We start from the raw sequence: 13,037 nt of genomic DNA on the forward strand, positions 1-13,037 counted from the left end.
TCAAAGTTTGTGAGAAGATTTGTAGCTCGGGTGCTCGTTGTTGTGGTTCTGTTCACCGAGCTGGGGAATTTGTGTTGCAGACGTTTCGTCCCCTGTCTAGGTGACATCCTCAGTGCTTGGGAGCCTCCTGTGAAGTGCTTCTGTGATCTTTCCTCCAGCATTTATAGTGGTTTGTCTCTGCCGCTTCCGATTGTCAGTTCCAGCTGTCCGTTGCAGTGGTTGGTATATTGGGTCCAGGTCGATGTGCTTATTCATTGAATCTGTGGATGAGTGCCATGCCTCTAGGAATTCCCTGGCTGTTCTCTGTTTGGCTTGTCCTATAATAGCAGTGTTGTCCCAGTCGAACTCATGCTGCTTGTCATCTGCATGTGTGGCTAAGGATAGCTGGTCGTGTCGTTTCATGACATAGGACAAACAGGAAGACAGCTAACGATCCTCATCCGTGAACACCAACTAGTCTGCAACACAAATTCCCAGCTCGGCGAACAGAACCACAACAAAGAACTCAGATGCTGAAGATGCGAACCAAAAAACAGAAATTGCTAGAGAAATTCAGCAGGTCTAGCAGCATCTGTGCAGAGAAATCAGCGTTACCAGTGAGCCCAGTGACTTCTTCAGAACTCAATCTAATACTAATTTTGGACACATTAGAAATCAGGAAATTAGAGATGTGTAACATGGGTAATACAGTAATAATGGTAGACTTCAATTTGTATATAGACTGGGTCAACCAAATCAGATACGAAGGATGAATTCCTAAAGTGTGTACAAGATGGATTTCAGGAAAAGTACATTCCGAAGTAAATTGGGGATGGGGCTACTTCAGATATGGCATTGCGTAATGAGAAAGGACTAATTAATAACTTTACTGTAAGCTACCTTCTGGCAATACTGACCATTATATGATAGAATTTTATAGTAAGAATTAATACAACATAGCATATTCTGAAACTAGGATCTTAAATCTGAGCAAAGGAAACTATGAGGAACAGGTTAGGTAAGGTGGATTTGGAAAATACATGAAAAAAAATGATAAACAGGCAATGGTTAGCAATTAAATATGACAAGGTCTACAACAGATATACACTCCTCTATAGAACAAACTCCCAAAGGGAAAGGCGAATTCTTGGATCAAAGGAACGGGACTATAAGAATATCAGAAATAATGATAAGCCTGAGGACTGGGAGCAATTTAGGACCAAGAAATTAATACAGCAAGGGAAAACACAACACAAGTGCAAGCTAGCGAATCACAAAGGAGTCTGCAAAAGCAGTCTATTGGCATGTAGAAGAAAAAGGATAGATATGGGCCTATTAGAGGCAGACACAGGAGAATTTATTGAGGAGAACAGAAAAATTGCAAAGAAATTAACAGCTACTTTGCACTTGGCTTCAAGAAGAAAATCTCCAAAAGTACTCAGCCTCCAAGGAATTTGTTAAAGTGGAAAGCTAAAATAAATTAGATTAGTAAAGAGGTGGTGGTTGACAAATTAGCTAGATCGAGGGGCAATTAATCTCCTGAACCAGATGAACTTCATCCAAAGGTGTTGTAGGAAGTAGCAAAAGAGATGCATTGGTAGTTATCTTTCTTAATGTTATAGACTCTGAAAATGTTCCTGCTGACTGGAAGATAGCAAATATAATTACTATTTAAGGAGATAGGAAGACAGAGAATGGAGAACTACAGACCTGCTGGCGAAGGAAGGATATTAGGATCAATTAGAGAAGGATATATTAACTGAACATTTACCAAAAAAAAAGACAGAATCAATGGATTTATGAAAGGGAAATCATATCTGACAAACTTGTTGGGATTTCCTTTTTCAGGATTTACCTACAGCATAAACAATGAATGCTGTGTATTTGAATTTTCAGAAGGATTTTGATAAAGTCCCACAGAGGAGGATAGTAAATAACATTAGAGTTCATGGGAGTTGGAGAAATACACGAGTTAGATTGAGAATTAGTTAACAGATAGAAAGCAGAGTGTAGGAACAAATGAATTATTTTCAGGATGATTTGCTGTTTAGTAGGATACCACAAGGGTCAGTGCTGAATCCACAATCCATAATCTGAATGTAGGGACAAGCAGCAAAGGGCCTTTGAATTGATTTGATTTATGCACTGTGAAATGTTTGAGAACTCTTGTGGCGCAGTGGCAATGTCCCTATGTCTGTGCCAAGTGGCTCAGGTTCAAATCCACCTGATCCAGAATTATGATCGATTTGAAAAGGAGTACGTGGGGACCAGTTGCAATATTTCTACATTTGCTGATTACACCAAACTGGATGGGAATTCAAGTTGTGGGGAAGTTTCAAGGGGACTTGGAGAGTAAGTGAATGGGCTAGAGTATGACAAATGGAATATAAATACAAGTATGAAGCTAGTCACCTTGGTAGAAACAAAAACAGAAAAGCTGTTCTGTGACATCCTTGACTTAGCCCTTCTTTGAGCCACATCATAATTCTGCATGGGAATCTGCATCTGCATCTGCAAATCCCCAATCTTATTTACCATACGCAGGGCATTTATATACAAACCCTGTAACCCTGATTTGCTTCTCGTTACCTTTGCCTTTATGCAAGACTCACCTATTGACTTACCTACTCTAGTGTTGTCTATATCCCTCCCAGTATTCCATCATTTGGTGTTCCTTTTTGAAATTCTCCTCATTCCCACAAATTCCCAGAATTTTTTTTCCAGTTGAGTATAATTAATTCCACTACAGTAGTTTACAGTGATTACGGTATGTAGGTCAGTTGTTCAAATTCTTGATTCATGGGCAAAATGTGAATATAATTAATTTTGTCAGCAAACAACTGTGCCAAATCAAAAAATTCAACTCTGTCATAATGGGATGGGAACCAGTAACACTCCCTAGTCTAAACTACAGGTGACCAGAGTTACATTACTTCATGATTGATTCTCAACACTGCAGTAACGATAGAAACTAGCAGTAAATACTGGAGAACAAGAATGAAAATCCCAGAGTGGGCAAGTGCACTTTAGCAGGAATTTAAGAATTAAGCAATCTACACTTTAAATATAAATTTCACTGAACAGTCTCCTGTTCTTCTTTTAAATTATTTACTTACTCATGGGATTTGGGCATCACTGGTTTGCAATGGCAAAAGCATTTTATTGCCTGCAATGAGCTACTCCTGAGGTGGTGATGGTGAGCAGCCTTCTTGAACTACTGCAGTCCATGTGCTGTGGGTTGACTCACAATGTCCTTAGGGAGGGAATTCCAGGAATTTGAGCCAGTGACAGTAAATATTTCCAAGTCAGGACGTTGAGTGGTTTGGAGAGAAACTTGCAAGTAGTGCCATTCCTGAGTATCTGCTGCCCTTGTCCTTCTAGATGGAAGTGGTCATGGGTTTGGAAGGTTCCTGCTGTCTAAGGATCTTCGGTAAATTTCTGCAGTACATCTTGTAGAGAGTACACACTGCTGTTACTAAACTTCAGTGGTGGAGGGAGTGGATGCTTGTGGATGTGATGCTAATCAAGTGGACTGCCTTGTTCTGGATGGTGTCAAGCATGAATGTTGTTGGAGCTGCACCCATCCAGGCAAGTGGGGAGTATTCCATCACACTCCCAACTTGTGCCTTGTAGATGGTGGACTTGCTTTCATGAGTCAGGTGGTTAGTTTCTCACCACAGTAATCCTCACCTCTGACCTGCTCTTGTATTTATATGGAGTGTACAGTTGGGCTTCTGGTCAATGGTAAACCCAAGAATGTTAATGGCTGGGGGGGGGGGGGGGGGGGGGGAGAGATTCAGTGATAGTAACACCATTGAATCTCAAGGGGTGGTGGCTAGACTGCCTTTTATTGGAGTAGGTCATTGCCTGATATTTGTATGGCACAAATGTTACTTGTCGCTTGTCAGCCCAAGCCCTAACATTGCCCAGGTCATGTTACATTTGAAAATGTACTGCTTTAGTATCTGAGGAGTCACAAATGGTGCCGGGTAATGATGCAATAATAAGCGAACACCCATTTTTGACTTTATGATCGAGGGAAGGTCACTGATGGAGCAATGTTGATGGTTGACCCTAGAAAACTACCCCCTAGGAACTCGTGCAGAATTACCCTGCAGCCAAGGTGACTGACCTCCAACAAGCAGCTTCCTATCTGTGACTCCAACCAACGCAGACTTTGTTCCGATTCACATGGATTCTAGTTTTTCTAGGGCTCCTTGATGCTACACTCAGTTGAACGCTGCCTTGATGTCAAGGGCAGTCACTCTCACTTCACCTCAGAAATTCAGCTCTTTTGTCCATATTTGAAAAGTAATGAGGTCAGCAGCTGAGTGGCCCTGGCAGAATCCAAACTAGGCATCACTGAACAGCTTATATCTGAGCAGGCACTGCTTAAAAAGCACTACAGATGATACCATCCATCATTTTATTGATAATTGAGAGTAAACTGATATAAACATATATAAATACTGTATACCATTGGAAACACCATCCTGCATGTACAACAGTAAAGAGCAGTTCCCCTTTTCGCAGTCACTCAATACACAAACTAGACTCGGTATTTCGTCAAAAGTTGCCTGGGCATTGTTTAAACACATCAGCTTCCACATTAAATAAAGCAAACTGTTACCTGTATCCCTCCCCTGTCCTCATTGCCAGACATTCCATCCACCTCATCCATGATTAGCAAGTGTTTAGTGCTTACTGATGGTGCTCCTGAAAAGAAAAACGTAATTTAGAAAAAGCAGAAAAGCTGGTTAGCTATTGTCGAATGGTGCCAACAGCTTACTGGAAAAACTGATGCAGACCCACTCCATTTATCAGCACCCACCTGATGAGAATCCTTTGATACTTGTATTGTTCAGTGACTCTGCTATCACTTCCTTTAGTGTGTTTTTGCTGCGAGCATCACTGGCATTAAGTTCAACATAGCTGTAGCCCAGATCCTTCCAGACAAAAAAAAATCTTTGAGTACTTCTGAAAACATATTTTTGAAAAAGCAACCTGTTAACACAACAAATGTTTAAGTCTGCAATGGACTGCAGGACAGCGTACAGGAGGCAGGTCAAATCAAAGCATTTAATGTGAACTTAGACTGTTATTTGTAAAGGAAGAAAATACAGTGGTACAGAGAGAAGTCAGGAGAATGGCACTCTGCAAACTGCTGACATAGTAAGCCAGCGTAATCCCAATGAGCCTAATGGCCTCCTTCTGTACTGTAACAATTCACAATTGTGTGAACAAACCATATAAGGCTCAGATGAGCAAATATTTGGTCAAAGAAGTAGGTCGAAGGTGTGTCTTTCAGGAGGGACAGAGAGGTATAGAAGGTATTCCAGAGCTACGCTGGAGTAGTTAAAATCAAGCATAAACAAGAGGCCAAAATTAGGAACGTAGAGGGTTTAAAAGATTATGGGGAAGAAAAAGATTAGTGGTAAGAAGGAGTGAGACCATGGTAAAGATTTGAAAACAAGGATGAGAATTTTAAAATCAAAATGTTGCTTGATTAAGAGTCAATGTAGTTCAGTGAGCACAGAGGTTACAGGAGAATTGGACTTGGTACAAGTTAACGTGCAGGCAACAAAGTTTTGAATGACATCAAGTTTACAGAGCTCAGCAGGTAAGAAACCAGCCAGCAGTTCATTACAATGGGCCAATCTAAAGGTAATGAAGCATAAGAAAGTTTCAGATGAGCTGAAACAGGGACAAAAGTCAGACAAATTTACAGAAGTACAAGCTATATATTAATACAGGATCAGAAATTCATTTTGAATTAAATAGGACATCAAGAGTTGCAACCAGACTGGCTTCGTATCAAATGGTTGCCAATGAGAGAGATGGAAACAGTAGGGAACAGATTTCAAATCAGAAACCAAAAGCAATGTTTTCTGTCCTCCCAATATTTAATTGGAGGTAATTTCTGTTCATCAAGTAGTGGATGTCAGATAAGTTGCCGGGTAGTTCAACAAAAGTGGAAGAGTTGGTAACTTGCAACTAAGGTTCTCACAGTGTACACACGAAAACTAATGCCACACATTTGGATGATGTTGCCAGAGGCAGCACATACAGAAGAAACAGGAGAGGACAAGGATATTTCCTTGGGGAACCTTGGACTGGGGTGGAGACATCAGAAGTAACAGTGCAGAAGCCATTTCAAACAATTCTCAGACTATTTATATTGTATTTATTCAACTATCAAACATTTTCTGAAATCAGAACAACTGGAGGCAGAGACATAAGTAGAAGTAGCAGTAGGCCATACAGCTCTTTGAGCCTGCTACACCATGAAATATGATCATGGCGATACTTTGCTTCAACTCTGTTTTCCGGTCTTAAATGGACTTTTCCTTAGTCCACAAGTGTGCACAAATGTTTTTACATTCCCCAGTCAGCAGACAGAACATCTGTCTCTGTCAACCTCTTCAGTATCTTGTACATTCCTTTGAGACGATCTCTCATTCCAATCAATGCAAAAGATATAGATCCAATCCACTCAAACTCTCATCACAGAGCAATCCTCTTATCCCAGGGGTCAATTTAGTGAATGATTGTTGTTCTGCCTCCAAAGCATGTCCTCCCTTAAACATAATGACGAAAACAGCACATAGATCAGCAGTAGTCTCATCAAACCCTGTACAAGTGTAGCGAAGTTTGTTTATCCTTATACTCCAATATCCTTGTAAATAAGGCAAGGATGTAATTTGCCTTCCCAATTGCTTACTGCATCTATACACTATGTGCTCCCTGCACAAGTACATGCAAATCCCTCTGAAAAACCAACGTTTACAATTTCATGCCTGAGCATGCAAAGGCATTTGTAAAATTTGCATTTCAATGTTGATTAACATATTCAATGTATACATTTTATGACTACTGCTCCCTTGAATACCAAAATCAGTTTCATCTTGGATTTCAGAACTACTATTTCACTGCTCTAAGGAATGCAAGAGGAAATTTGAATAAGGTATTTAATACCATAAGGGTTTAGATAAAGTAACTTTTTTTAAAAATGGCTTAAGGGTAAATATCTGGAGGGATAAAGGTTTCAGGAAAGGTGATAGAACAATGAAAATGATATGAAAAAGATTATGCAATAATTTTGACTGCAATTCATGATGGGGACAGGGTCCTAGTAGGGTGGAGGATACAGATTAATTAGGAAATTGACTAAGTATATAAGCGAAACAAATCTGGGGACAGAGTGAATAATTGGAAGTAAGAAGGGTCATTCAAAAGAACAGTGACAAAATGATCTGCTTTGTGCTGTTCTAGGATTCCAAAGGTCACAGCACTTAATGAGTCACAGCAACGGGTAATGGTGACAACAGGACAGGCCAACATCTCTCTGCCCATTTTCTGCACAAAGCTCTCTTTAGATACATTTTGGGGCACAATTCCACAGGCTCCAATGGTGCTCTAATACCTCACTCAAAAGGTATTTCTTCACATGAGCCTTAACCAGGATTGCTGGCAGGTTAATTCACTGAAGGAAGCATGACAAGCCAATCATTTTCTGTCGTTCCCCAACCATGTAGCTCAACTCATGAGATAAATTGATTTTGTCAACAAGAGAATTTTCAGAGGATTTTTTTTTACCCATTTGATCTTGGTATTGGTTTGGTTAGGATGTGTGTACCAAACAGCCCAGCATTTAAAAATCAGAATTTCCCCAGGCATCAACATTACTTTTAATAAGCTGGAAACCAGATGCAGCTCTGATATATGAGCTCCCATGAAAATCTGTCACTTTTGAATTATTCTTCCCAATGAATAATAAAATTAACTCATGACTCATAGCAAGGTACCAAGCAAAATAATAAAGTGGGCAAATCATCCAAGTGAGAAGAAACCAATTCCCTTAGCAAGCATACCAATAACTATGGACATTGATTCAAAGTACTTAGCAAAAAAAAATGGAAGGGGAGTTGAGTTTTTTTCCATTCAGAGGGTGGCAGATGCTGGAACCCAGATTCTGGAAGGGTAGTAAAGTCAATGAGATTTCTGTATGAAGAAATACTTGATGAAAATTATTTCCAAGAACCAAGTTGGCATGATATAAAATGCAATTAATGCTTTGCGTGAGAATTGCTTGCAAGGTTGCATAGACTGCTTGAAATATATATCAATACTTGCACATTTTTCAAAAGCTGTAAGAAACTGTGAAACATCCATTAATGACATTTTATTAATTACAGGAAAATGAACAAAAAGACAGCCTAGCTCTTAATGTGACAACTGCTTATAATAAAACACAAGATAACAGGAGATTACAGTAGTTGAATTTCTACATTAAGGAAGTTCATTGCACTAAATGTTAGTGCATCAATCCTTTGATGTGTTTGTACTACCTGAAATTACTGTTTTCAGCTTTCATTCCAGCAATTAAAATGTAAATGCTTGCAATTAGGATATTGTTGCTTGCAAACAAGATCTGTATGCTCAACATAAATAAATTCAGACAGATTAAAAGGTGCCCCAAAAGTCCAAGAGGCTGACTGGCCACATCCTAAGGTATTAATCCAGCTATGATTTAAGAAATGTGACATGATCTTTTCAAGGTATCAAGTTACTTCTCCCAGGCTTAATACTACAACTTCAGTATTACTGTAAAATGCAAAAAACTGCATTAAACATACACCACATGCTAATCATGGAAAGGAAAATACATTTTATCCAAGCATTAAGGTGTTCTTACCTTACAGACCAGAGTAGCTGTGGTTGTTTTACCTACACCAGGAGGACCGGACAGCAGTGCAGCTTTGAAACTTGAACCATCATCCTTTCCACCAGATTTAGTGAATTTTGCTGGACAAAGGGACATTAAAAATATAACTGTATGCTCTGCACTGTACAGACAGAACAGTGCACAATTATTACAAGAAAGCATATGAGAGCTATTTTCATACGTTGTAAATGATCTTGAGAATCCCTCATTAGCAATTATTTCACAATCTCTGTATCGACTTGTGCCTGTAGCTGGCAATACAAAAATGGAACGGAACATAATATACAAGTTTACTGAGAAAAAGGGAATAGTATTGACAATAGCTCTTTCAGTTCAGGCATGATGGACTGAAATGGCCTCCTCTATGCTGTATCATTCTATGTCATACATAGTTATTGTGAAACATCATACAGTATTAACCAAAAATTATGCTTCCAAAAAATAAGATTGAGATGAATGGAAGAGATTAGATTCTTATGCCCAATTGGAATCTACGTACCTAAAAACACAAATGTTTCTTGCCAAAAAAGAAAATCCTGATTTGAAGGGAGCAAACTGTTGTGTGAAGATCAGTATGTGGTTAAAAACAGCGGTTGCACTCATGAGAAATCACTGGATAAAATAGAAGGAGGACTGTCAACAAGTGAAAGGACCTTAAGGGTGTTTAAAATATAAGGAAGAATAAAAAGACATCAAGGGTTGAGTTTAGCTTTCAATTATAAAAACTTGGAAAGTTGATTATTAAAGTCAGTAGAGAATAGGTGAACTGCTTTCTTCAATCAAGTAAAGGCAGAAAGGCTGCATAATAGAAAACTTGACAGAATAATCAGGTCCCAGAGGAGGTTCTCCAAGAAGAGCAAACTGTTGAAACATTAAACAATAAGTTGACTTGAAACAAACCAAAGTCTCCATTTCTAGATCAGATCAAAACCAAATAAATACCTAGAAAACACTAAAGCAAATTGCCACGGATGTTGAACATCTCAAATAAAACCAGAAATGCTGAAAATATTCAGCAGGTCTGACAGCATCTGTGGAGAGAGAATACAGAGTTTCCTCACATACAAACTTTCACCAGAACCCTAAAAGTCATAGCCTGTTTCTCTGCATGGATGCTGCCAGACCTGCTAAGTATTTCCACCATATTTTATTTTTATTTCAAACAACCAGATGAGTCTGCTAACCAATCTGGGTCATGTAACTTCATCAGTCAGAACAAGCTAGTTCTACCTAAACAGTTATTGACTAGCATTTGTCCAAGAAACATAGGTTTCCAATACATACCCAGTATGCCAGTAAACTTAAAAAGTTGCTGTTTGTCTTAGGGTCTACTTTGGATGTTGTGACCTTGTCATTTGCTGCAAGAATTTCATTCATTTGTTTGCAATTAATTGCTGAGACAGTGCAAGAATTCAGAGAAAACTGGAAGAACTCAGTGGATCGTATGGAGAGGAAGTGCAGCAATTGATAGTTCCTCTAGAGATGGAGCAGTGAGTTGCTCCTAGCCTATATTTGTAAGTGGCACATCTTGACATTCTGAAAGAAATCTTTAAATAATGTAGTTAAATGAGAATTCATTGATGTACTAATTTATTTTTCACCATGTGACATGCAGAACAACTTTGGCATATTTCAAATTTTGATGGCCAATTATCTCTATGCTCTTCAAAGTTCCAAAGCTTCAGTTTAGCTTAATGTGCATGAAAAAAACAATACAAAAGAGAAGCAAAATTTGAACTAGTAAAGTTTCTCCAGCATTAAGCACAAAAGTCATTTGGGGAAGCGAATACAAGGTGGGCCTGGAACCTAAAGAGCAAAATGAAGTGGTTCAGGATGTGGAGGATCTCCCAGTGCAGGCTGGTATGCAATGCAGATGTTTATTCTTACTCCCAGTTATTCACATGTTCATGTAGTCTAGTCATTCTGACGAAGAGTCAAACATTAATTGTGTTTTTCTCTCCCCACATACACTGCCAAACCAGCAGAGTTTTTCAAGCATTCTGTGCACGTTTTAGTCATTTGCAAATTTTGTAGGCATTACAGCATCAAAGCACACTAATTATTGTCAAATCACACACAAGGGGCTTGTCACTGATAAAAGAATAACACCTGTTACACTATTGTTTCTATACAGAAAAAATCACTGAGAAACAGCCATCCACAGCCTCAGGATATGGAGATGATCGCCACCTGTCAGTGTCAGAGTCAAACAGCACAAAACAAACCCTTCAGTCCAACCAGACCCAAACTAAACTAATCCTACCTGCCTTCACTTGGCCCAGATCCCTCCAAACATTTCCTATTTGTGTACTTATTCAAATGTCTTTTGAACATTGTAACTGCATCCACATCCAAACACTTCCTCTGGGAGGTTCATTCCACACACAAACCACCCTCTAAAAAAAAAAAATTTGCCTCATGTCTTTTTCAAATTTCTCTCCTCTCATCTTAAAAATGTTCCCCCTGGTTTTGAAATCCTTCATCCTAGGGAAAAGACAACTACCATTAACTCTATCTATACACCTCATTATTTTGTAAATGTCTATAAAAGTTACTTCCGAACCTCCTAGGCTCCAGTGAAACAATGCTCCAGCCTATCCAGCCTCTCCTTATAACTCAGACCTTCCACACCCAGCAACGTCCTGGTAAATCTCTTCTGAACCCTCTCCAGTTTAATAATATCCTTCCTATAACTGGACAACCAGAACTGGACACAGTATTCTAAAAGAGACCTCACCAATGTCCTGTACAACCTCAACTTGACTATCCAACTTCCCTTGGAGTTTGAAGGTCTGAGCAACGAAGGCAATGTGCCAAACTCCTTTTTAACCACCCTACATGTGACGCAAACTTCAAGGAATTATGTACCTGAACCCCTAGGTCCCTCTGTTCTATAACAGTACTCAAGGCCCTACTATTAATTGTGTTAGCCCTACCCTGATTCGTTTCACGAAAATGCAATACCCCTTGCATTCATCCAGTTTGAACTCCATCTGCCATTTTTCAGCCCATTAATCCATTTCATCAAGATCCCTTTATATTCTTAAAAATCCTCCTTCTCCATTGTCTACAATGCCACAAATTCTGATGTCATCCATAAACTTACTAACCATGCCTTCTATATTCTCATTCAAATCATTTACATAAATGACAAACTAGACAGGACCACGAATCGATCTCTGTGGAACACTGTGATGGGCCTCCAGCCTGAAAAGCAACCCTCCACCACCTCACTGTCTCCTGCCATTAAACCAATTATATATCCAAATGGAAAGCTAACCTTGAAGTCCACATGACTCAACTTTATTAATTAATCTACCATGAGGGACTTTATCTTAGGCTTTACTAAACAACATCTACTGCTTTGCCTTCAATCTTTATGGTAACTTCATCAAAAATAATTCAAGTTTGTGTGACATGATTTTCCTCACACAAAATCATGATGGTTATCCATAATGTCCAAAAGATGCTACCTTTTAAAATCACTTCAAACTGTTTACCCAAAACCAAAGTCAGACTCACGGGCCTATAGTTCCCATGTTTCTCCTTACACCTTTTTTAAACAAATGTACAACACCCTCCACTCATCAGGCACCTCCCCGTAGTTGTGGATGATGCAAATATTTCTGTAAGGGGTCTTGTAATTTCCTCCCTTACTTCCCACAATGAACTGGGATATATTAGATCAGATCCCAGAGATTTATCTACCTTTATATTCTCTCAAACTTTCTCTTCTGTAATATGAACTGTTTATAAAACATCAAAATATATTTCTCAGCATTGTCTAGCCTCCATTTCTTTCTGCACAGTAAGACAAATGCAAAATATTCATTTAGTATCTCTTCCATCGCCTGGAGTTCAACACAAAGATTACTTTGACCATCAAGGGGCCATACCTTTTCTCTAGTTGCCCTCTTGCTCTTAATTTATTTGTAGAATCACTTTGGAATATCCTTAACCTTATCTTCCAATGCTATCTCATATCCCTTCTTTGCCTTCCTGAGTTCTTTCTTAAGAATGCCCCTACACTCTAAAAACCAAAAGAACTGTGGATGCTGTAAATCAGAAACAAAAACACAAATTTATAGAAAAGCTCAGCAGGTCTGGCAGCATCTGAGAAGAGAAATCAGAGTTAATGTTTCAGGCCCAGTGACCCTTCCTCAGAATGTTCTTTATACTGATTAAAAGATTCAACTGAACCAAGTTAGTGATATCTAAAATAAGATTAGTTTATTCTTGACTAGAACCTCAATATCTTTACTCATCCATCGCTCCTTAATCTTAGCAGCCTTACCCTTCAGCCTAACATTAATACAATGCCTCTGAACTCTCG

The 13,037-nt window shown here is 39.0% G+C and overlaps 1 protein-coding gene across 1 annotated transcript in view; it reads right to left on the reverse strand.

Moving 5' to 3' along the window:
- rfc1 (replication factor C (activator 1) 1) overlaps nt 1–13,037 on the reverse strand; it is an 81,775-nt gene that overhangs the window by 12,048 nt on the left and 56,690 nt on the right. Inside the window, 3 exon segments of the mRNA XM_072567807.1 lie at nt 4,610–4,695; nt 4,811–4,925; nt 8,675–8,784. Of these exon segments, the coding sequence (XP_072423908.1) occupies nt 4,610–4,695; nt 4,811–4,925; nt 8,675–8,784 (311 nt within the window).

Source organism: Chiloscyllium punctatum, chromosome 1 (assembly GCF_047496795.1).
Source record: "Chiloscyllium punctatum isolate Juve2018m chromosome 1, sChiPun1.3, whole genome shotgun sequence".
Taxonomy (NCBI): domain Eukaryota; kingdom Metazoa; phylum Chordata; class Chondrichthyes; order Orectolobiformes; family Hemiscylliidae; genus Chiloscyllium; species Chiloscyllium punctatum.